Source organism: Hipposideros armiger, unplaced genomic scaffold (genome assembly GCF_001890085.2).
Source record: "Hipposideros armiger isolate ML-2016 unplaced genomic scaffold, ASM189008v1 scaffold_101, whole genome shotgun sequence".
Classification (NCBI taxonomy): domain Eukaryota; kingdom Metazoa; phylum Chordata; class Mammalia; order Chiroptera; family Hipposideridae; genus Hipposideros; species Hipposideros armiger.
This window is the reverse complement of record NW_017731451.1, coordinates 2649005-2675095: the sequence shown is the minus strand read 5'-3', so window position 1 is coordinate 2675095 and position 26091 is coordinate 2649005. Positions and strand designations below refer to the sequence as shown.

At 42.2% G+C, this 26091-nt stretch overlaps 1 protein-coding gene across 5 annotated transcripts in view; it reads right to left on the bottom strand.

The window, feature by feature from the left end:
• Nucleotides 1–1491: 1491 nt before the first annotated feature.
• The window catches only part of TRAF3IP2 (TRAF3 interacting protein 2), a 40043-nt gene continuing 15443 nt past the window's right edge, over nucleotides 1492–26091 (bottom strand). The window contains exons 1-8 of one of the 5 annotated variants that reach the window (XM_019646342.1): nucleotides 19348–19788; nucleotides 18673–18865; nucleotides 15335–15513; nucleotides 13111–13199; nucleotides 9170–9238; nucleotides 8036–8152; nucleotides 4494–4568; nucleotides 1492–2082 (exon numbers count right to left, since the gene is read on the bottom strand). In XM_019646342.1, the coding sequence (XP_019501887.1) occupies nucleotides 1936–2082; nucleotides 4494–4568; nucleotides 8036–8152; nucleotides 9170–9238; nucleotides 13111–13199; nucleotides 15335–15513; nucleotides 18673–18865; nucleotides 19348–19378 (900 nt within the window). In that variant the 5' untranslated portion in view covers nucleotides 19379–19788 and the 3' untranslated portion in view covers nucleotides 1492–1935. Of the gene's footprint in view, nucleotides 2083–4493; nucleotides 4569–6527; nucleotides 6679–8035; nucleotides 8153–8676; nucleotides 8801–9169; nucleotides 9239–13110; nucleotides 13200–15334; nucleotides 15514–18672; nucleotides 18866–19347; nucleotides 19789–26091 lie in introns of those variants that run through there. The other 4 variants (XM_019646340.1, XM_019646341.1, XR_002124482.1 and 1 more) reach the window with 4 other exon arrangements.

The following is a 26091-nucleotide window of genomic DNA, read 5'->3' as shown; positions in this document are numbered from 1 at the left end:
AGCACTTTAATGACTGTTTGTGGCGCCCCAGGGACCTTCCCTCGTCATTCACCTGGGGTAGGAATCATAGCTGAACACTCAGGACAGGTCTCTGAGGGGAGGAAGGGTTAATAACATATTATTAAACCTTTGCAAGCTAGAAACATTTCAGAGTAATAATTGTTGAGGTCATTTTATTTACAACTGTGTGTAGACTCCTTAATGATGGTGTCACCTCCAACAAAAGAGAATAAGAAGAGAGAAAGAAGGCTTGAAGTTTGTGTTTTCCAGGCATTTTGAGTTAATGAAACGAGTCAGTTCTACCAGGTCTCAAATACTATGGAGCTAGAGGGACTTGGCATTGAGTCTTACAAATGAGTATTTCAGGCATACGAGCTTTTCTTTTCCTTTTTGTTTTTTAAAAAAGAAACAAAGACATTCACCTTAACCAGTCGATATCTATTGGGTTGTCAGAAAAGTCATGACGTATTTTTTCTACGTTTTTCATTGCAAAAATGCATCATGACTTTTCTGACAACCCAATAGATTATAATGTAAATAAAACTAGTGTTCTTTGTAATTGATTAGCAAAGTTCCTTAGTTATTTATAGTTAATAAGTATTTGTCTTCCCTATGGTAATATATAAGGGTTGAACTCTCATAGTACAATTGAGCCTTGTTTAAGAGGTTAGGTAGACAGACATAATAGAATATGAATACATCCATATATCTATATATCTATATACATTATATATTATATATAATATATATTATAAATATATATTTATTTATTTATTTATTCTGTTTTTGGAGACCAGATGAGCAAGATATATATTTTTTTTTCTAAAATTATTAATGTGAGGGTATTATTGATAATACTTTAAAAAGCGAGAAGAAAATGTCCCTGTTAAGAAAATGTAACTTTATCACTACATCCCCTGGGAGATATAACTATGAAAATGAAAACTCAGTCATTCCTGAAGAGTATTTAGGATTTCGGTCCTAGACCTTAAACCTTTCAGGGTCATTAGAGATACTTTTTTGTCCATGTCATTTTATAAATGAGTCCTCGGTTTCAGAAAAGTGAAAGGAATTGCTTCAAGTCACACAGCAGTTAGTGATAGAACCAAGAGTAGAACACAAGCCTCCCAAAACACAATTCTAGCCTGCATGATACACTCCGTCACTCCCTACGATAAACAAATGCTTTTACATATACAGCCAGACCGAAAGAACTATGACTCTATTTAGAACCGTAGTCATGTGTTGTACAAAGTTGTTTCGTTAAAAAGTTCTACTGAAAAAAAAAGTTCTACTGCACAAATGAAGCTTTCAAGAGTATGTCAAAAGGGATTGTTTAACTATCTGGCTTTAATCCTTTAATACAAAGTAATCTGTTACATTTATCTAATATTATATCTAAGGAGCTTCACTGATGTCCCTGGAAGCAACTGCCCATATTATTATAAATTAACATATATCTGTCTCCTTTGAGATAAGTGAAACACAATCTTACAAAAGAGTAAACATTTTATTATTTGTACATGGGTCTTTTTGGTCAAAGGCCACACAAGCATCTGCTGAACTCAGAAAAGTAGCCTTAAGCAACGGGAAGGTGTTTGTGGTCATTTCCATTTATTGCAACATCATTTCTATGATCTACCTGCTAAGCAGCGAGAGGCCCAGAATGGATGCACCAGACTGTCTGGAGGAACAGGCAGTGGATGTAAGAAGCAGGGACTATACAGAGCAGCCATGACCGTTTCAAAGACAGGGTGTGTGGAGGTCTCAGGAGGAAGAGTACTCTGCAGAACAGGTCTTCTGGGGTTGGAGGACCCCTCAGGGAGAGGCTGAAAACAGCTACGAATGCTGCCACCCAGCCTCAGCTAGAAGGGTGCCTTGTGTGAATGGGGCCCTAGCTGTGGCATGGCCCCAGTGATCTGGGGGTGAAGGGTGTCACAAGGGTACCACCTGCAGGGTGGGCAGAGGCCCCCGGGGAGGAGCCACATACTCTTCTTCTCTGAGCAGCCGCAGAAGGATGTTTTTTTTATTCTTGGGCCAGCTGTAGATGTGAGTGTTCTGAAGCCAGGTGGGCACATGCTCCTATGGGAGAAAGAATGACAGGAGCAAAGGCCATTAGAGAAAAACCTGGATTCCAGATCCCAGGCTCAGTTCCCAAACATTTATGGCTTTCCCTTCAGGGGCGTTTCCTACCCAGCGATCCGGGGGGTTGCGCTGTTTTGCTTTTGGAAGGGGTTAGCATGTGACAGGCTCTTGGCTTCGGGTGCAAGCTGTATATCTCATTATGGAAACCACATGTGCACAGCATTTTCTGTCAGTCTCCCAGACTACCTGCCCTTTGCATTTCAACGTGCTTTTCACCACCCTCACATAAAAGGGGTAGGACCGAGGTCATACAGAGTGATGGGAATTCCCCTATGGCTTCGTAAGAAGTATGCCAAGGTTGTGGGCTTAATCTAATTCATTATCCTTTCACGTCAGCCACAGGTCTGGCTTGCAGTAAAAGGAGCCCACCAGACCTCAGTTATCAGGCAAAAGGCAGAAACTGTGAGCTGGGGGTTGCAGAGGTGCAGTTTTAGACTACCCTCACGGAGTGGACATTCTGTGCGGAAAGGCAGATAATGAATGGGTAAAATGTATAGTGTGTTCATTGGTGATACATGCTGTGGAGATAAATAAAACAGAGAGAGGATAGGCAGTGCTGGGGCTGGGATGAAAGGTTTGCAGTTTTAAATAGGGTGTTTAGGAAGAGTGGAGGGAGCAAGCTTTGTGGAGGTCTGGGTCCAGGCGCCGAAGAGCCAGTGCAAAGGCCCTGGTAGGAGCGTGCCTGGCCTGTGTGGCTAGAGAAGGGTGAGTGAGAAGGAGTATGGGAGGGGGTCTGGAAGCAGAGGGAGCTGCGTCAGACAGGGCCTTGCAGGGTTCTCTGAGTAGATGGCATGCCTTTGGGGACTGCAAGGTGAGCTTAGGAGCGGCACCTGCTATGTGTCAGGTATCATGCTGGGGATTGAGGATACGCAAATGGAAAAGACAGTTACTGCCTTGAAGAGTTCAGTCTTATGATGGAGTCAAAATATAAAGAAAAAGAAACTATTTTCTACGCAATGGCGTACCCAGGGGGGCAGGTGGTGGGAGCAGTCTGCCCCAGCACAGGCAACAAAAGGGATTGTCTGAAGAAGTTTTAAAAACGTTAATAAAACCAACTGAAAGTTGGTCTGTTTTTTCTATCATCGCGCCCTAGTGATTCTAAACCATTACTCCCAGCGCCTCTACCCCAACCACATACCATTGACTCAAGGTACTAGAAGAGCCTCAAGAGAGGCACAATTCAATATATCGGCATGGGGGAAGAGCAGAAGAGGCTAGCGAGATTGGGTAATATAACGACAAGCAAGAGTTCACTGGACAGATAAGTGTGTTGCAGGCAGAGAGAACAGCAAGTGCAAAGGCACGGAAACATGAAAGAACATGGCATGTGAGGGCACGCTGAAACAGTCCAGTCTGACCAAAACATCGTCACCTGTGCACATGGCAATACGAGAGAGAAGGCTGAACAAGTGGGCACAGCCCTCTCCTAGGGGCCTCCCTCATATATCATGCTAAGAAAGGTGGATATGATCTTGTAGTCAGTGGGAAACCACCACAAAATTTCTAAGCTGGAGAGAGATCGATCAGGTCTACATTTTGGATGTTTGTCTTTGATGGCAGAGCAGAGGATGGCTAGTATACGGTCAGAGCGGAGATAGGGAACTCAGTAAGAAGATCTTGCAATGAGAGCAGTGAGAGCCTAGGCAAGGGATGGAAAGACACGCTATTGTGCAGGTTGTGAACTGTGCAGCCCTAGTGTCCCATTCACATAAATGGCACCCTCCCTGTCCAGGGCGGGAGTCTCAATGTAGCCCTGACATCTAGGGATTATCCAGGTGGAGGCTGGGCCTAGCTGAGGGTGTTGTGGTCTGACTCTCCAGATGTTTACACCACCGTTTCTCTTTGTCAAGTTTGGCGCGTGGCCTCAGATGGGTTTTGCCCCCAAATCTGCTGACATGCCCTACTGGTGCAAAATCTTTCCTATGAACCACAGCAAAGTTCACTTTGGTAATTGTGTAGATTTAATTCCTCTATTCTACAGCTTTGAGAGCTGACCTATATGCAACAAAAGACTTCCGTGGAACAGTCAGCAAAAAATGTACACATCTTGGCTTTTATATACAACAGATAAGAAGTATCAGATGAACAGCCTCTTTTTCTCTCAGGAGTTAAAACACCAACTACTTCTTTGTGTGTAATTGCTGTTTGAACAATTAGGCCAGAGATGGTCTATCAGATAACGCTTTAAACCTTCCGGATTCCTGCTGCTGAACTGGGTGGTACAACTTGTTGATCTTTCTGGCAACACTGTTATCTCTAAGAAGTGATAAAGAGCTGACAAGGTTTTCCACTTACAATTCCAGATGCCAAATAAAGCAAAGCTTGAATTCTAACGTTTGTTTGTTTACCTTCTTAGCATTTGGGAAGAGCACTGGGATGAATCTGAAATTCATGCTTCCTTGTTTTATGAACTCAATCTGCATCTGGAACAGAACAAATTAAAGGTTTAATTTCAGGAACAAAGATGAGGAGTTAATGGTACCCACAATCATGCAATCCCATAGAGTATCTTTATTCTGATTTCCTTATATGAGTGCCACTCACTTGTAATTTTAAGCTCTCCCGATTACACATCTATGCCATTCACTCATTCACCAATCACTTATTGAAGGCCTAGTAAAAGTCACTCTCTGTGCTAGACTTTGGGTTTCAAGGTTAGGATACCTTCTAGGGTCTACTGGGCTGGCTTGCATGGGCTCACAAAAGCCTGATAGGCATGCCTCGTCCCAATTATGTGTTCTGTGACTTCACATTGGTAGCTTGAAATTGGCATGGTGAGAGTATTTATACCATGGAAATTGACAAATGCTACAAATCAGGATTTTCTTATTTTTTTATTTTGGAGAACCAGTTGACCAGAGCACCACTGATCCAATCCCTACCCTCAGAAAGCCAGCAGTTTAGTGATCAATGAGAAAGGTAAATTACCAACCACAGTGCGGTGTGAAAAGTATGAACAAATTGCAGTGGAAGCCCAAAATGGGGGCCATCCATTCCACATCAGTGCTTTGAAGGACAGTTACCGGAGAGGTGTCATCTAAATACTGAAAGGGGACTTTGGTCATGCAGGGAAAATGGGGGAGTGAGGAAGGACGTTCTCGGCTAAGGAGCAAATGTTTGGAGATGTGAAAGTATGTTCGTGGGTTGGGAACATCTAGTAATGCATTGCAGCTAGAGCACAGAATGGGCTTGGGAGGGAGCAGAGGATGAGGCTGGGTGATCAGTTGTGAAGAGCTCTGTCTGCCAAGCTGTAGGTTTCCCACACCAGTTCCAATTTGCTCTGACACTGCAGTCGTCCAAAAAGATTGAGCTGCCAAGAACTCTATCAAAACCAGAATTTTCATATGAGAGGAGTCACAGTCTTCCAAATTTTGTGACCAGTACAAAGTTTTCAGTCCTCTGATGACAAGGCAATGAGGAATTATGTGTTCCCAACTAGTTCATCTTCCAATTGATTTTTATTATCATCGTGCATAGGAATAAAAACAGAACAGAGAAGAATGTGACAGTGGTGATGACTTGTTATTGAAACCACCAAAGAAATCCCTCGTAAAAGCACTCTTACCCGCACACTGATCTGCATATATACACATTCACACGGCACACACAAATTCTCCACAAGGTATTTTCTCAGAGCCACCTCCCTTTAAAAATCAGGAGACACCACCAAAAGCATATTTTAAAATGACCCAAATACTGTGCAACTAAAAGCACAGCCACATTGGTACAAAGACATGAAAGGAAGGGCACCGGGTTTATAGGTTAAACGTGAAGAACGGCATTTAGGTTCTGATTTCCAGGGCACTGTATACTATAAAATTTTATTTGTTCACTAAGCTACTCAGCCTGCGGAGGGGCCAGCCAACAGCAGTGCGTGTTTATATTTCCAGATATATGGGCTTTCTGTGAGGTCGTTGGCTCTATGATGCAGTGACTCCTGGGTACCTCTTCACTCTCTCTGTCTTAGAGGTTTCTGCTGCCTGAAGCGGACCATGGAGGCAGCCAGGTAGGCAGAAGGCACATCTGTATCTGGCCTGTTTAACTCCTTCAGTGATGAGGAAGGGCCCAAGCCATCATCACCCCAATTACTCGAGTTTGGAGGTAATCTGGTTCATAGCTGGGCACAGTCAGGCGAGCTCTGGGGTTGAACTGTGTGTTACTGCCTGGCATTGCCACACACCAGCAGAGCTTGACAGGTTTCCTTAGGAACTGGCAGGGACCTGGAGCCCTTCCCACGCATCAGCTGTCAGCTCCCGGGACTGGCAGTTCCTAGAGATGCAGACAGGACATCAAGTGCTCTGGGGCCATGCACACATGCAGCAGGCAGCCAAGGGATGACAGCACCCAGAGACAGCCATGACCTTTTAGGGCAGACATGGTACCTTTCTGGGCCCTGCCCATGGGCTCGCAGACTGGGAGCACGGAATAGGAGGGACGCCGTCTCCTGGCTGCTTGGCCTCCTCCCCCTTTGACCGTACTACCTTGCCTCGGTGTTCACTTTGGGTTGGTTCTGAGCTCAAATAAGTGCTTGCCCTCGGTAGAAGAGGAAACAGAGACCCTAAAGACCCAGGTGGGGAACAACCACCCATCCAGATGGGGAACACCCACCCTACCTTTGTCCTGTGCTTCTGATCCACAGGACAGACCTGATTTAAGTCAGCTTCCCATGAGGTAAAGCTGCAGGTCCCTTGACTGCCTATCTCCTGCCTTGTGCTGCTTACTTCTTCCACCTGGACCACTTTTGCTTCCTGCCCCACTTGCCTGGCCTAGTCAGTGATCCTTTATGCCCACCGCAGGTGCCTTCCCCCGCGCTGTCGAATGTGAGGGCCGAAATGGAGCTTACAAGTTCTAGTCCAGTGATGTTCAAGCCTTTTGAAATCTCAGATTCCTTGCTGAACCAACAAGCCTGAGAAAGGCAGATCAGCTCTGGCAGAGGTGGGGTAGGAGGCCCTGAGCACCTGCACCCCCCGGCACATACAGGCACCCAATAGGGACTCCACAGGAGAGTCTGAAAGTCACAAGTCTAGTCCGGCATCCTAGTCAATCAGGAACTGTCTCTATAGTGTTTCTCTGAGCACGGAAAGCAGGAAGATTGCCAGCCCTTAAAACAGCCAGTTCCAAAGCTGGGTGATATTTTCAGAATGTTCTATCAGATGCCGAGTAAGTCTAACTCCCTCTAAATTTTTCTCCCACTGGTTTTAGTTTGACCAGGTCCCATAGTTTCATGTGGCAATGGACTGACACTCACTTATCATGCGCTAAGAGCAATTGCTTCCCTTGATCGAGCATCTGATATACGCCGTACACTTCACAAACATTATTTCATTTAACCTTCACAACAGCACTATAAGTGTTAGTGACCCGTTTTATGAATAGGGACATGGTGGAACAAGAGGTTTATGTAGTTGGCCCACGGTCACACATGAGCAGGCTGACTTTGAACCAAGTCTATCCCATACAACAGCATGAGTCCCTTTCACTAGGCTACTCTGCCTCTCTGAAAGGTCAGGGGACAGGATATGACACAGATGCAGGAGCCCCACTGTCAGCAGCCTCATAGCCCTGTCTTCCCCCGCCGCGCCCAGGACTTCATTCTTATTGGTAAACAACCAAGCCAGCAGAGTGCTGCTTTCCGGAACCTTGGAACTTAGAGATAGATCACAGATTAATCTCCCCTTGTTACTGACAGGAACACTGAGTCCCAGAGGTGTGGTGGCTTGCCCAAGGCCCCAAAGGTAGACAGAGCAGAACCAAAACCCCCCTCGCCTGCCTGGGGTTCTTCATCATCATGCCCCCTTCAGTTGGTCTCTAGTGAAGGACAGGCTTTCACAGAAGAAAGAACCGGTGTCTCCAAGGGCCAGCGAGGAGCTGCAGTTCCCCGGCCACTCACCATCCGATGAATGTACTTAGTATGTAAGCCATGCTCATCCTCGTCCAGCTGCGACTCAGCGCCTTCCACATCCTGTTTGTATTTGGGGCTGATTGCTACGATTATCATCACTGTCTTCTGTTAATGAGAAGGAGAAAGCATGTTTACAAAAGTGTAAAATGTAGTCCATTTGGTGATGGCAGGCTGGAACCCGGCCAGCAGGACTGTAAGCATTCTCTGACACACTCGGGAATGGGGGGCCAGGCTCATTCTCCGTGGAAAGTGAAAGGCACTGGCCCCCAATCAGGCAGACTCCTGTCTCCCCATCTCCCCTCTGTCTCCCTCCCCGGCTCCCTTCAAACACTCAGAGCAAATGGCTCCGAGAAGAGCGCTCCTAAATGGATGCGGTTTTGCCCACCATTTCCCACAACTATCACTAATAAACGTCTAATGAAAGCCTGATTCTCTAAGTGATTCTGCATCATGGCAGAAAGGCTCAACAATGCCAGTGATGAAATACCCCCTCCCTCCGGCAGCTGGATCTAAGCTGTCAGTTACTGCACTCCTGACTGCCAGGCTCCAGCGTCAGCACAGTCAGAAGGACCAGACCCTTCAGCACAAAGCAAATATCAGGCTGCAGACAAAAGGAAAAGCCACAAAACCCCAGCCTGCTGAGACGCTGTCCCCCACTGCTCCCTCCGAAAGACGCAGCCAGAAGCTGCCGAAGCGCCGACATGGACACGCTGGCAGCAATCAATTTCTATCTTGTTAAAGCACAAAGTGCCTGGGAAAGCTCTTCAGCCCAATCCTACGAAACACTTGGGGTGGCCTCAGATTAAATTGAATTCTGCCGCCTCCTCCCCACTCCTGCCTTCATTTCCTCCTTTCCTATTCTGGTCAAAAAATTGTTTGCTCTGATTGTTATCAGCCACCTGTGTCTGGTTTGACCATTTACTTCCTGCCTGTACATGTCTAGGAGGGCAACCCAATCCTTCCTTTCCAAGTCTTTGCATGGCTGCCAACAAGCGAGGCTCTGTTGGGACTTTCTCGGCTTTGGACTTGGTGGGTATGCCCGTGCTTCTTTCATAAAATAACTTCACAAGCTCATTGTCTTGCTCACCAGACACTAAGCTCAGAATTTTGAAAAGTACTTACATCTCTAAGGTAGCGTTCCATCCACTTGATGATATCAATGCCTCGAATTCTATCCTCAAATATGTCAATCTGCAAAAAAAAAAAAAAAAGAAAAAGAAAAAGAAAAAGAAAGATGTGGGAGGTGGCTTTTAATGAGACGCTTTCTCTAAATGCAGTGCAAAACACAAGAGACTATATATACATTTAAAATTGAAAATGTTATTAATGCGTGTTTCAGGGAGGCGCACGTAAGTCTAAAAAACAAAATACAATTTTATTAAAATGTTCCCTATTTCAACGTTAGTAGGCATTTAAGTATTTAATATCTATAATTAGGATATAGCGGTGGTATGCATCAAAATGTATCTTTGCCTACACAATAATTATGTTTTAAAAATCTGAGACGTAGACCACCAAGTTGGATATAAGCCATTAATATACTACACACAATATACTATATATATCTATATATACACAATATACTATATAATATATCTGCAATTTGAAAGGCAATCATGATTCTGGAACATTTTAATGGCTGCATGGTGTGCGAGTACTGACTTACAATTGTGCTTTACTTGCATTAGCCAGGTCATTATTATGGTATTATGTCCAGTTTCAATCTATATGTTTAAAAAGGAGTGTATGAAATTTGGAGCAAATCCAAGGAACAGTCACAAAAACAATTACTGAGATGGCGGGGGAAAGGTGTATGATGAAAGTCAAGAAGCAGAACTCTTGGGTCTTGAAAAGGCGATATTAAATATCAAGTCTTTGAAGGAATATTGGAAAGGAAAAAAGTCATATATTTTCTGTTTTACAGAAGACCAAATAAGAAGGCCTTTCTTGGGCTCAGGTTTGTCCTGCAACCAGAGAACAGTGTGTGTGTACAGGGCACTCTGGAATGGAAGGGGGGTCTCTATACTGGAATGGGTGACTCAGGGAGAGTGTCTCTGAGGAAGGGATATTTGATTCAGCTGCACTGCTCCCAGATCAGTTGTCCTAAATGTCACTCTGATCTGTAGGACTGATTATGTCCTAATCATTCAGCAAGCTTTCCATGCCATCTGTGATCCAGCCTTACCTCTCTTTTCCTCACACACCCTGCCTTCTTTACTCCCCACATTGGTGTCCCCATACTGTACCCTAAAAGCACAACACAAGCCTCCCAGCTCTCTGAATCCTCCCAGCACACTGGCTTCCTCCTCCTTCCCGCACCAAACTTTATCCCACTGTGACCACTAGTGGTCCTGGACAATTCACCCATTATTATAACATTATTTTATTTACTATTGGGTTGTCGGAAAAGTCATGATGCATTTTTGCAACAAAAAACATGGGGAAAAAACGTCTTGACTTTTCCGACAACCCTATATATGCCTCATTTATGTCTGCCTTATCTCTTCAGCCCGGTTCTAAGCTTCTCATGGAACGAGATCGCGCCTTGTGTACACCAAACTGTCAAATACATACAGTACCTAATATGAGTTCAGAATGTGAGCTTCTTCACTGATGGGACACAAAAATGGAATGGCATTCCTTTTGGTTTGGATGACCCTGTCTTTCTTTAAAATGTTGATGGCCACTGACTACATTAAGTAACTTTGAGAAAGCTTTTGTAGCTCTCTGTGACTGTCAGTAACCCATTTGTTAAACAAGACGGAAGCACTATAATGTGGGGTCTGAGAAGAGACAGACAGCTTGGCTCTACTCTTGGTTCTACTGTTGGCTTCTGCACTTCCCATGTATATGACTTTGGAAACGTTACTACAACTCTCTAAGTCTCATTATCTTCATTTGTAATATGTGGTTAATAAACCTACTTCCTAGGGTGGTTGGGAGGATTAAAATGAGTTAACATGGAAAAGGCCTATCATAATGCCAGGCATGATGTAAGTACTCAATAAATGGTTATTAGTATTATTATCCCAGCACCTAAATTATTCCCTGCTGCTGAGGTGAACATTCCGGGAGGCACAAAGTGCTGGATATTTCCATCTGTCTCTCCACATCTCTGCCAAAGTCCACAGCTTCTGTCAGGCCAATTTCTCCACATAGCCACTATTATGGGCCAAATTGTGTCCCTCAAAATTTGTACGTTGAAGTTTTAACCCCCAGTGCCTCAGAATGTGAATCTATGTGGAGATAGAGCCTTTAAAGAAGTAATTACAGTAAATGTGGTCATATGGGTAGACCCTGATCCAAAATGACTGGTGTCCTATAAAAGGTTAGGACCCACACAGGGAAGAACCAGATGAAGACAGAGGGAGAAAATGGTCATCTACAAGCCAAGGAAGAAGCCTCAGAATGAAACTAATCCTGCCAAAACCTTGATCTTGAACTTCTAGTCTCCAGAACTGTGAGGAAATAAATTTCTGCTGTTTAAGCCACCCAGCCTGTGGTACTTTATGGCAGCCATAGCAAACCAATATAGCGCCCTCTTCTGGTTGCAGTAACCACTGATTCCTTGCCCCTTTAGACCTAGGGGTGCTAGCAACTCCCTGCTTTTTCTTGTCTAAGGATATTACACAATTTCCTGTGAATCCCCTAAAATTTACCTAGAGCTTTGACAACAGTCCTTTTTTCAAACTCTCCTTAAATTACCCATTAAGTTTTTTCTCCACTAAGGGGGTTCTTAATGTATCTGGTAGCTTAACTGTCAGGACTGGGCTCTGTCATTCTACCACAAGGCTTCACAGTGATGAGGGGTGAGGAGAGATTTCAATTCTGTCTAAGCAGCCCCTGATTGTTAAGGTCACAACAACCTGTCTTCTTGTCCAGAGGCAATCAGTATGCTTATTTGGAAATCACCAAAAATATGATCTTTTCTGAAAATGTTGGCCTTATGTCCTGTAGTTTGATTTTATGCCATGGTTAATTACCACAGTGCTTTCTTATTACAGAAATGAAAGATTGAAATCTTGGTCTCTATATAGTCATGAAGTTGGAGTGTATACATTGTATGCTTTTTAAAAAACTTCTAGACACTCCCATTTAAAAAAATAAAATTATAGAATAAAAAATTCACATAAAAACTCCTGTTAAATAATGTCAAATAATCGTTAAAATTGATGTTTAGTTACTAAGTATTCCTCCTTTATCCTTCAACATCGCTATTCATAGACATTTCCCTTAATTTCTCACCACTCTCTAGAATTCACTGTCACTAAATACCCAGAGGAGGCCTCTGGGAAGGAAAAAGAAGTAATCTCAGTGTTTGAGTAGAGCCCGTCCTCCATGTAGGTTCCCGTGGAATTTTATTTATCCTAAAGAAAAACTTACATGAGATTAAGGTGTGCTGCTGCAAGGCACTGCAGGAGAACTTGAGGAGTGTGTGCTTCCTGAGATTTCTTGGGCCAAGATCACAGTGAACTACAGAGCTGGGGTGTCTACCTCCCTTGGAGCTAGACTAGACCAGCAGAGAACCTGGCTATGTAGTCCCCGTCCAGACGCGTGTCTGCTGCATCAAGGTGTGAAATGGCACCTGTGCACGGTAGGGGACCCAGGCTGCAGGGATTCTGCTTCAAACCTCACAGCCCAGGGCCCAACAAAGGACCTTGTAAAATAAACAGATGGCCTGGTAAAGCCTGTAGCTTCCTGCATCACAGGAAGCACAACCAAAGCAGGCATGATTGTGAAAAAGGGCAAAGTTACAAAGTGCAGCAAGAGGCTGGCATTCCCTTCAGGGACCGACCACATATGTGGTCGGCATTAACACCCTTCTGGCTGTTCAGAGGTACTCAGGGTCACTCAAAATGTATGCAGGAAAAACATGTTGGAGACTGGATAGTTTCAAATCTAGAAAATAATTACCTGAATTCATAAGCATTTAGTGCATAATCACATACATCAAATAATATAGTTTGAAACATCAACAACTATTTATACTTATTCTCCTTTTGTTTTTCTTCTCCTTGTACTCACTTTAATTGTTCAGTCTTCTCTTTGGATGTAATACTTACTGCAGTTTGGAAGCCATTTACCAACAAAAAGTTCACGAATTTCACCACCTCCATGGCTGTGTCCATAGAATAAGTGATAAAGACTTTCCCTAAGAGAGATTGTTCACATTTATTAGAAACTAGTCAAACAATAATTACATTCTGAACAACACTTGTAAATTACATGCAATGTCTTTTGTTTTCAAGAATAGTAAAGGGAAACCTCTGGATGGGGGTTATGCCTGCTGCAGTGTGGATTACTGTCCTTACGACATTGATCCGCAGGCCCCAAAAAACAGGGGGTCTGTCCAAGGACACGCAGACTGCCTGGGGTGCATGGGAAGAAGAGGCATGGGAGAGAGCGCTGGCAGGCTGAGACAAGCTGAGGAGTCTTCTGAAAAACCACATGATACATTAACAAAAAATCCATCACTCAGAACCTGTGGGCCCATAAGATCAGGCGCCTCACCACCTGGTTTCTTAGAGACACTTGGCACTGTGCCTAAAGCATACTCTCACAGCAGGCCAAGAAGCTGAGTTTTACTAAGGGGCCCCCCCGCGGTGCCTGTCCTCTTGATCTCAGGATGCTCTTGCTGTCCTGAACTCCTGCTTGACAAGAGCAAGTGAGGGGAGAGGGCAAGTGGTTTCCCAGCCTCTGTTCCCCACCATCCACTCACAGGTGAGGCAAAGGCCAGGAAGTTGGAGTAGACTAAAGCAACAACTCAGAAATGGTAGTAAAACTTCAGCAGCTTGAAGGAGAGACAGCTGCCTCTGGGCGGCTCAAATCACTGACTCCCTAGGTCAGCCTAGACCAACAGACAGTCTTGTGCCCACACACTTGACTCAGAAAGCAGGAGAACCAGTGTTTCCTCGGGCTTAAACCTTGGGGAAATTATCTGGCTAGCATGTTAATGTGATAGATGAATAATCTCTGTCTGTTGGTTTTTAGTCTGGAATAGATCCACTAAATCTCAGAAAGCCCCTGGGGCAGAGGGTGGAGAAGAAAAGGGAGCTGGAGAGAAAATATGAGTCTCTGTGTATTCATTTACCCTTCAGCTCTTGTTTTAAAAACACACCTCTTATAAATATGTATTTTCTGTTTTTGTTTTTGTTTTAAGAAGAAACACACCTCTCAAATGGAAGTGGGTACACAGGTCATATCAGCTCATTAAAAGCAGCCAGCCATATTGGTGGCAATCAAGTTGTTTTCTTCTCAACACCTAATATTCACCAATTCCTATGGAAGAATTTTAGGACTCCCTTTATAGATTATGTGAGATAAATATGACCTATAAACTGACACCAGAACTATATCCTCTGCAGGGTAGCTTCCATTCTGCAGAAATGCTTAAAATTTAAAAATGTGGAAGATTTTAAGAAGATTAAAAACATTTTTATGAATGCAAAACAACAAGGGATCTTGGCAATAGAAATCTTTTGAGTCCTAAATAACTTAAGAGGATAGATCCCCAATAGGAATTAGCAAATGCAAAGGGCTTAATTTTCAAGTTTGGTTCAAAGAAGTGCCCAGATTTGGACAGGACTTCTTGGAATTCTCTACCAAGCACAAGAAAATATAACAATGTCAGAAGCAGTGGCTGTTTTCTTAAGATTTCTGGAAGATACTGTCCTGGCTAGCCTTAACATGAGAACATTTTGGTGATATTTCAACATTTCTGTTTCTGGCTGCAAAACGTAGAAAAAGAATCATCACCTGACACTTAGTCGAATGTTTCTTTAAATAAAAGGCTTAGTTTGCATCTGGTTGTAAAACAGTATGGAGAATGTGAGACCGCTTTTTCCCAAAAAGATTGCTCATTCCTACAGGAAATGACCTTGTTCTCGATGGCTGCTGCTAATTTATGGTGAGATGCTAGGTCTCTGACCAATACCACATGGTCATCCAATCAATTTGCCCAGGGACAAGTCCGCTAAAGAACATCATTTGGAAAAGGGAGAAAGCATTGGGGTTATTTGTTGTTGAAGTGTATGCTTAAGAAAATCTAGTGGAAAGCACTTTGTAAGGATTCCTGGCAGTGTCAGAATCACTAAACACATTCATTCATACAAAATGCTGGTACTTTTTTAGCAAAAGGCAAAAAGGTAAATTTTATTTCACTGTGTATATGAGAAATATCCAAAGTTATGGTTGAATAATCAGGAAGTACTCTCAAAGTATAAGACCGGGCAAGAAGAAGGAAAGAAAAAAAAAAAAAAAACACAAAGAACATTGTAAACAACTTACGCAATTCTTCTGGCAAATTGCTTATTTTCAGCGTTCCTCTGGCTGGAGGGTTACTAGGAGGTCTAGGGACAGCAGCTGGGGATGGAGCCTGGGGACCCTGTGGTCTCAACTCTGCGGGACACTCCAAGGAGTCCTTCGGAGCTCCAGCTCTATTAGGTGGCTGGTTATATAGCTGGTCCCTGGAAAAGGAATACATTTACAATAAAATTTTCATTTTTGACAAAAGGTATAGCTTATAGAACAGAAATGTTTAAGAGCTATGGGAAGATGCCAGTGAGCTATTTCTCTCTTCTGCTTCCATTTCTTTTCTGAGTCAGAGGGACAAGGGTTGCTCTATGGACTTTCAGTCAATGAGCAAGCAATTCAGCCGGCTGCCGTCGGTAAGGGCCTGTGCTAGGGGTGAAAGAGGGAAGCAGGATTTGATCTCTTGATTCAAGAACTGTCTAATTGGGAAGATAGGTCTCTTGCAAGGGCAGATAAAGTCACCAGTAAAACAGTATAATGGGTGACATACTAGGTTGGTGTTATAGGCATTTGGATAAAAAAATAGGACTTTTAGCTCATAATAGATAACATTTAATTATGTATCAAAAAGTAGAAAAGGCCATGTAGGTTTAAAAAGATTCATGTTAATAGGTGGATGAAATTGATTTTGAAGACCCTGTAAGAAAGTTTCTACCACATGGTGACATGGCATCTTTATCATTGTTTTCGTCGCCAGTATTCCTGTAAGAACAGCCAGACACACTCAGAGAAATTTGGAAAGCAGAAGGAAATGGAAACCATGCTTCTGCCATTTTTGTGGTTTCTGTTGGTAAGTGCCATTATGAGGTGCTGAGTTTCCTGGGAAGCATCCCAGTGTCCCGATACTAGCTTCCAGTGTCAAGGTCAGGGCATGGGCATCCGTTTTTGGCCAGTGCAGATCTAGCAAGCACAGAATGGATCCGATAGTTGCACTGCTGGTGGCTATCTGATTCTGGATCGTACTAGGACAAATGTGACCTAGAATGGAGAGTTCCACAGTGGCTTTCTGATGCTCTGCCTCTGACAGTGACAGAGGAAGCAGCCACTTCAGTGTACTGTTCTGTGGTGTTGCTCTGGGGTCATTTCTAGAAGCCCAGCCCAAAGCTTGTTCCTCTAACCTCCAACCATTCTGTAAGCACCTAGTTCCCACATTAAATTCCTTCTGCTTAAAATAACTAGAGATGTTTCTGTTTTCTGTAACTGAATCCTAACTGATAAGAGGACTAAAATTATGTCTGTAATGTTTTATTTCTTTAAAAAAAAAACTTTGAAGAAAATGTGGCACTAGGTAAACAGTAAAAAAATCTAGGTAGTGGGAACATGGATGGTTTCTATTTGTTGTGTATTTGAGATTATTTTATAATTTAAATTAAAAAAAATATTTTGATTACAAAATCTAGGTGTATATGCCAAGTGTTTATAGATTGTTGCTTATGCTTTCATAGTTTTACCCAAAAGAGTAGAGATTCTGAAAGTCTTATGTGCTAGGATTTTAAATAAAATTACACAATCTCAACTATACTATATTTCTAAAATGTGCATATTTGAGGAAGTTATTTTCATTGTATATTTTTATTAATGTATACCAAAAAAATCTATAAAATGTGCCTTCATCTAATAGGGATCCGGTTCCATATCCTTTTTGTATTAAATTCTTTTATACCCCAAATTGCTTAGTTGTTATAAAAGATAACTGCTCATTTGATAAAGAAATGTCAAGGCCTTGATAATATTTAAAAACTTCCATATAAAAACACTACCATGAAGATTAATGACAGAGTAAGCTTCCTGTATTAAGGTTCTCTTTCAAATTATCAGTAGGAGGAGAATTAGCTTCATTACCTGACCTTATTTTTCATTATCTTAAAATGATAAAATAAATCCAAGGAGACCATAGCAGGCTTAAATTGATGTTACAAAAGCAATTACTCTGCATTTTATTTGCAATTCTCCTACAAATTTAAAATTATTTAAAAATAAATGTTTATTTTAAAAGTTACTATTGCCTCCCCTGTTCAACACCAAATGTGCTTCATAAAGATGCTTAAATTTTATTTGTTTTCTTAGAATTCTAGATATTTCTTCTACAAAAATACTTATCTAGTTGTAAATCATATCTTGCTTAATTCTATTATTCAAACCCTATGCAATTTTTTAAAAAAATAAAAGATTAAGGTGACCGGTTAGCTCAGTTGGTTAGAGCATCGTGCTGATAACACTAAGATTGCCAGTTTGATCCCCGCATGGGCCACTGAGCTGCGCTCTCCTTAAATAAGTCAACTATGTCATTGTAGCATGAAAGCAATGTGTAACCAATGATCATGGCTGTTCCCCAATAAAATTAAAAATAAATAAAATAAATAAAAATAAATAAATAAAGGATTTATCTGGAAAGAAAATCTGAGGGCTTGTGGGCTTTTGAGTAAAGGGGAAAGCAGGCATGTGCCTTATCTGTCATTGTAAAGAGGGCGGGCTTTTTTTCTTTCAATAAACCTTTTAAGCTAATTACTAATTTCTGTATTTCTGAAAAATATGCTTTAACAGGACCTTCCTACCTCTTTCTGTTCTCAAAACAGAATACAGTTTTACTCTGAGTGGTATATAAAAGTGGTGCTTCAGCAGAGCAAACATTTCATCTACTCTCTTTCTAATTTTGTCGTAAATTAGGAAGCTGCATGTACACGAGTTTTTCCTATGTAATTTAGATCCATAAATTAAGAGAAAAGGAAAACCTGAAGAAGAGTCAAAAGAGAACAGTGTGGAGAAAAATGATTAAAGGGTTAGACAACTGAAATCAAGAAAAATCAGAACTGTATTTCTAGAAGAAGTATAGGAAAGACCTAATAATGGCATTCAACATGTGTGAATGCTTTTGTCACAAAAGAAGATAACAGGTTATTTTAAATTTCTATTGGGAACTAACTGAATTTAAAATTCCAAAGTAAGAAATGAGGAATATAAAAAAAACTTCCTAGAGGTAGGAGTCAGTCATAATAAAAATAGGAGTCTATTTCATGGGCTAAAAGACCTGGTGATCTGAAAGTAAAAGAAAGGAGTATGACTTAGCATCTTAAGAGCGGTTGCTTCAAGAAAATTTTGACTAGTCATCAGTGGCTTTATATGCCTGGTAAAGAGATTCTTGTCAACTAGCTTCCATTTCCTCCTGATCTGAAAAGTCTATGTGCAGTGTTCCACTGTGTGACTTGGCCACTAACTTGGGTAGTAAACCAACAGAGTTTTCATACATCGTCATTGCATTGGCATCATGCTTTTTCATGTTAAAACTGTTTGCAAGTTGACCCCATTGTACTTACTGATACCTTGGGATCCCAGGGGAGGAAAAGTCTCTTTGTGCGGGCCTTTCTTCTTGGTCCCAGGGGCTGGGATAATTTAGGAACACTTTCTGCACAGGGTGCACGCCCCTCCCACTGGCTCCAGGTAGGGGCTGCCCAGGCAGAGCTGGCTGAATCACTTGCTGGTAGGCTGCTCGAGGGTAGACGTGGCCATCTGTAGGTGAAGACAGCAAAGAGAACAGGGAAGGCTGACTCTACTCCTTCATGTGAAAAGAGAGGTAAACTCGGTGCAATTTTTTGTCTTGATACCAACTGAGGGTTCCAAATATCAGTTAACACCTCCATGATGTTTGCCATATTTCTGTACTGTCGTTTACTCATATTCTATCCTTATTGTTTTCATTGTTTTTCTTTCTTCCTAAATAAAAACATCTGTCAAATCATGAGTTTGGTGTTCTAACTTAAAAGTGCAAAGCTCCATACAGGCCCCTATTTTAATAAGAACTTAGGGTAACCCAACCATGAAGAACCTCTCCCACACCAACATTCCAACCATAATTCCCCAAGTTTCTAGAACCCAAGGCTATGAGAAATTGTCCCTATGACAGACACAGAATCACTACTCTTTCCTTTCCTTCCAAGTGCACACCCCACTTCTCTTAGGAAGAAATAAATGAATTAAAACTTGGCTCATACCTCTGGGAAGTAGCCAACCGGTTGGCAACATCACCCAACTTTCTTGGTCCTCTCTTGCTAAATTCTACGTACACTTGGAACCAGGCAGTTAGAAGGCAGGGCTTGGAGCACAGCCAGAGCTGGCAGTGGCTTATGTTAATGTGTAACCTGGGAGAAAGTTGGTCACAGCCAAGCCCAGGAGCAGCAAGGTCCCAAGGGATGAAGGGCAGCCTGTCGGACCAGGGGAGAAAAGAGCACTGATGCCAGAGGAGGGATGCAGGGAGCCCAGGAAGGGTGAGAGAGGAAGGATCTGAGGGAACTGTCCAGGCCCAAAGGGGCTCAAGTATCGGAAACCGGAGAGGTGGGGATGTGCCTTAGGGGTAGGCCCAGCCTCTGAGGGGACTAGAGAGAGCCAAGTGGGTAACCCTGCAAAATGAGTTTGGATGATCCAGGAGGCAAAGCCAGGTAGGGCAAGAAGGAACCATGTTTTTAAAAAAAACATATTTATTGGTTTTTATTATTTTTTCTGATTATAAAAGTAATAATCAAGCCTTCCCACTGTAGGTAGGATAAATCCAGGGAAATGAAGTGAAATAAAACTTGCAAGCAAGCACGAAAGTAACAGATAAGGTACATTGGAACCAGAATGTAGAGAGGATAAGAACGTGGCTAAGAATTGTATTCTTACTTTGGTAAGTAAGAGGCCACAGAAGTTTTCAGGGGAACATTCAGGGGAACGATGGCCTCAAACACAGAACAGAAGATAAATGATGTGAGTGTTCACTAGTGTGACTGCCTCTAGGTCTCCACTGTTGGGACACAGGCAGCTTGGGTGGGTGATCCTGGGAAAATGCCCAAGCCAGTCTCTCAAACGTGGTCAGATTCCCTGGATTCAATCTGTTGTCTGATTTGACCCGTGACACCAGCCAGCTCCTTCCCATCATGCTTCCTCTGGCAAAAGTGACCATTCCCCTCCAGCCCAGGTTGTCTTCTGGCCCTGACTGTAACCCTTGCCCTACTGTTGCTCAGGCCTGGTCATGGTATTAAGGGCTTACGGAAGAGGAGGAAGATAAATGGATCTGCCTGGACCTATCCCAGGCCCCTGGCTGATAAAGGAGACCATGATTTGGAGGGCATCTCTAAGAATGGGGAGACAGGACTGTAGACACCCTTTGGTCTAGGACAAGATACACTACATACCGTGTTTCCCTGAAAATGAGACCGGGTCTTAATATTAACTTTTGCTCCAACAATTTACATTTATTCATGTGCAAAAATCTACATGTATTCAAACAGTCATGTCTGGCTGACAATCCTAACTGGGGCTTATGTTTGGGGTAGGGTTTATATTACAAGCATCCTGAAAAATCACGCTAGGGCTTATTTTCCAGTTAGGTCTTATTTTTGGAGAAACACGGTAGGTTTTACTTTTACAGCCTTCCTGGGGCAGGTCATATATATTCCAAGCGGTTGAGATTGCCAGTTGGGTTTTCAGGCCAACAGGTCGGGTCACTACTGCTGCTTTTCCCCAGCTAGAAAAGGGCAAAAAAAGCCACTGCTATCAGGTCACCAGGCAGGGGCCAGCCCTGCTTTTACATGAGTCTTGCATGAGTGGACCACTTACAAAACCAGCTTTAGGTACAATCCTCCAGGGATTCCCCCATTGCACTTAAAATCCACCCTGCATGATTGGGTCCCCGCCCTTCTTGATCTCATTTCTACGACACTCTCATGCGCTCACCAAGCCCCAGCTACCCTGGTAGTCTTTCTTCATCTTGAACACCCCAGGCTTGTCCTCACCTCTGGGACCCTGAGTTTGCCAACCTCTCTGCCCAGAATACTTTGCTTTATATCTCTACAGATCAACTTCTTGTCACTCAGGGCTCAGCTCAGATATCACCTGTTCAAAGAGGCCCACCCCTTGACCCAGTTGCCATATCCCATCCTCCCTTTCACCATTTCCTTTTCTTCATGGCGCTTCTTATGTGTTTGTGTAAGTAAGCATGACTCTTACTTGTCAACTCCTTGCCTGCTTTCCCTTCTAGCATCTAAGCTCTGTGGAAGCACAGACCATGTCTGTTTGCCATGATGTCTCCAAGCACAGTCATGGCACCAGGGGATGCCCAATAAACGAATGAATGAAGATTAAATAGTTACAAAACCAACTACACACACACACACACACACACACACACACACACAAGAAGCCATTTAGGACTGCACAATCTGCTTGCTAGGTTTCGGGTCTTCTAGGCTACTTCTCATTTGCTGTCCATTTGTTTTGTTTTGTTTTTTTCTCAGTGTATTCCTCTGAAAGTACGAAGAAGAAAGACAAGGTAAAAGAGGAGAAACTTTGCTAGTGGCCTTGAACATTTTTAATGTTTGAAGCATACCCATTAATAAGTGGCTAATGATGTTTTGTTTTAAAAGGACTACCAACTCTAATCATAGGGTTTGTTTCTTTTTCAGAAAGTGGATGTTAGTGTTATTAATCAAAAGCCTTTGAATCAAGGTCATATGATTTCTAACAGATTATTTCCCACACAACATGTTTTTGTCTCATAGCAACAAATCTTATCATTAAAATCACCAAGGCATGTGGGCTAAGTATTTGATTAGCTGTAACTTTCATTTCTGAAATGGCCACCTATGGTAAAAACTTACACTGGTTTATGTGAGCAGATGAAATGATCCACCTCATCTATTTTTAAAATTAGGGTACCGAGGGGCCGGCCGAGTGGCGCGATGGTTAAGAACTGGTTTGGGACGCCAGAGGGCCCCGGTTCGGATCCCACATATGAGGGCCAGTGACACTGCCCTCCACAGCTGAGATGCTGAACAACAGCTCAACCTGGAGCTGGGCTGTCCTGAGTCGCCGGCGACGGTGTAGGCTGCAGCCCCCGTGGCAGTGGGTTGCCATGGGCTACCGTGTGTAGCCAGCAGCCAGCGTGAGCGGCCAGCAGCCGCAGTGACCGGCCGTCCAGAAGCTGGCGACTGATCTGCCTCGCCCTGGAAGAGCGCAATGATGGTGCCAAATTGGGCCAGTGAAGCAACGTCCTCCACAACTAGACTGAAGAACAAAACGACAGCAACGTGTCTGTTCCCCTTCCCCCAATTCCCCACCACTGTTCCCTTCCCCCCAATTCCCCAATAAAAATCTTTAAAAAAAATAATTAAAAATAATAATAATAAAATTAGGGTACCGACAATACAGTCCTCTATGCTATCCTTTGATTGTTTAAAATAAAAAAAATATTGAATATCAGAGGGTCAATCAAACACAAGCTTTCCCTTTTATAAGTGGAATTTGACTGGTTTTTGTCTGGAATTTGGCTGGTTGTGTAGAGAAGTTGCTAAATAAAAACTATGCTTATCAGGTAAATATTTTTTTCATTGTTCACGTTTTGATCATTCCATTCTACTATTTTGACCAAGCCTTGCTAGTTTAGTTCGGTACTATATATATATAGTACTATATATATATATATATATATATATATATATATATATATATATATATATATATATATATATATATAATGGCTAACGTTTATGGAGTACTTGCTACATGCCAAATACAATTCTAAGTTCTTTGTTCAGGATTATGGATTCAATTTTCTGTTTTCCTAAAGAAGTTTAACTTAGAATAAAGTCCAAATTCCTTACCATGGCCCTTGCATCTGCATCTTCTAGCGTATCATTCTCTCTCTGATCATCCTGCTCCAGACCCACTGGCTTGCTTTTGGTACCTTAACTATACCAAGCTCTGTGCTTCCTTGACCCTCTCATTCTTTATGTTTCAGTTCTACTGTATCCTCCTCAAAAAGGCCTCCTCTGGCCACCCCATCTATTAGTGTCTGTTCTAACACCCCATTATTTCCTTCATAGCACTTATATAGTTTATTGTTTTGTTTGCTGATTTACACATCTGCCTCCCCAGTAGACTGTGAATTCCATGAAGACAAGACCATGTGTTGTATTCACCACTGTACATCAAATGCCTAGCATAGGACTAGGCAAATATTTGTTGAATACATTGATAAATGAATGGACAAGTTCTGTTTCCAAAATCCACTGACCTCCCTCCATTCCGCCCCTCTACCATAAGACAATTAAAGATGGCCTTTCCAGGGCTTGATATCACAAAGTCTCTACTCATGATTAGGTATCACTCCTTTCCTCAGGAAGTAGGGAATAGATTTCTTTTTATTCATTCAACAAATACTTATTGAACTTCTAGGGCTAAATACTCAATGAACAGGGTTAAATAGGATGTAGTTCCCTTAAGTAGCTCAAACTAAATGGAGAGAGAAAGAAAGAAAATCTGTGTATCTGTGGGTGTCTTGTTTTGAAACACAAACCCACACGCGTTAGTGACTGAGAAGGAGAGGCACACAAACCAGCAGCCGCCGACATGGAAACTTAAGAATCACTGCCCCAAAATATCTCTCCCACTGACTTGTCCCCAGTGCCTAAAACTCCATCAAGAGAGTTTATTCTGTAGGAGGTGAAGAATAAGAAGGTGGTGGGTGATGTGAAAGACAAATGATTTGTTACGATGGTAACTCTTTGATTCTGAGACAATGTTAATCATAAAACAAAAATATGAATCTTACACAATCATAAATAGATGCCCAGAACAGTATGTTATTTGTCAATCTTATGATCCTTTTGCCTGGATACACACGGTCTTCATATTACTGGGTTTTTACCACTTGGAATTTGTACACCAAATTCTAAATGAGGTTTTCCACGTATCAGTCAAAACATTCAACATTTTTCTTCCTTATTAAGAATTGTATTAAAAGAGTTTATGAGAGAGAAAATAAAATCTGACTTTCAAGTTGTCAAAAAAAATCACGATATAATGCAGTTTAGCCAGGAAACAAAATGGTCAACATAAATTGTTACAGGAATGCTCACAGCTGTAAGCAGCTGTGGTTCCTGAAAAGCAACTCCCTGCTTGATCATTTCTTCCATCTGGTTTGTTTTTTCCTTACTTTTAATTGTGCATGCATTCTAGCATACAAATAATCACTTTTCGGGTCCACATGAGCAGCAGTGGGCATGTGTCCAGTTTTATTTTATTTACTCTCCTTGGTAGAGAAAGCCAGAATTTTATAGTAAAAATCTTTAGATTTAATGTTCTTTTTTCCCCAATTTACTTGTATCATGGGTTTTATTTGATTGTGCAGCCATGATCTCTGTTCTGGTGACCTTCCCTGGAAAGGTTCTGAGGCCCAGGGGGTGGAGGGAGGAAGAAACATAGGTTCACCCCACTTCTCAGTTTCACATACTTTGAAAACTTTTTTTTTTTAACATGAAAGGGGTGACCAGTAACCATTTTTGCTTTAACTTACAAAGCCTAAGATATGCCATATGCATGGTGATCATTACTTATTTATATTTTCATTAATGGATAAAGAAGTAATGCTCTTCTAAACCACGTAGCCATGGTTTCCAACTGCAAGAGCATCCCTTAGGTGAACAGCTCTTTTGCAGTGGTTTTGTTGGCAATTAAGTGCAGTTATAGCCCTGACATGAAACTAAGCATTTGTACACCTGCTTTGAATACTTAAAATCTGTACCAGCGGGAGGGATCTGGAAGTAGAGAGGGGCACTCTTCACGGCTGTGCTGCAGGATTTTAATTTAAATAATATTTAGATAATAACCATAACTAAGAGCTGCTCATAAACTCTTTTAATACCATTCTTAATAAGGAAGGAAAATGTTGAAGACTTACTACAAGCCAGCCACTTCCTAGTGTCTTTAATACATTATCTCATTTAATCTCACAGCAGCCTTCACGGGAGCCATTGTTATTGGAGGCCTTATAAAATATTCTGGGCTTGCAGTGCCCTGGAGAAAACCCCTAAGCCCTAGGCTTCCTTGACAAAATGGACCTGACCCTGACCCTAGTCTACCCTGTTCATCATTAGATGCCCTCGGGAGCCAGGGCCGAGGTGTAGGCAGGGTGAATTAGGGTGAGCCTGCCTATACGCTCTCATGTGCCCTTACTTTTCTTTTTAACTTTTACTTGCTTTTTAATTATAAAAGTGATACCTATTTGCTAGAACAAATTTAACAAAAGCATATAAAGTTAGAAGAAAAATCTCTCCATCTCTTCGTAATTCCTGATCCCTCTTCCTCTATAATCACTGTTAATAGTTGGGGCCAGGTTTTTTAATGTATAGTTTTTAAACATATAGTTTTTAAAATGTAATCTATATGGGATCAAGACTGCATGCTTTCCCACTTAATGTTTTTTATGGCAGAATGTGTGTTTTACTTTATATAATAGGGGCCTCGTAGTCCATTGTATAAGCAAATCACAGATTCCTTATCTGTCCCCTTACTGATAGGCATTTTAGTTTTCATTTTTACTCTAATGTGAATATGTTGTAATAAACATCCTTGATCATGTATTTTTTATATGCTTGTTCAACGTTTCTATAGGAGAGATTCCTACAAGTGAGACTGCTGGACCAAAGAGGAATAAATAATGAGACTGCCTTCTGGAAGACACTACCAATTCATACTCCTACCAAGAAGAGTACATGGGAGTGTTCCTTTCTCCAAAACCCCACTAACACCGGATGTTGTTCAAAGTTTTTCATTTATGACGCCTAATCAGGAAAAAAGGTATCCTTAAAAATGTTGCACAACTGAATGGATGGGAGAAGTGGATGGAGATAGTCTCAGAGACACAGAGGAAGAACTGAGGGTTGCTAGTCGGGAGGGGGTGGGGATGAAGGAGAAGGGGA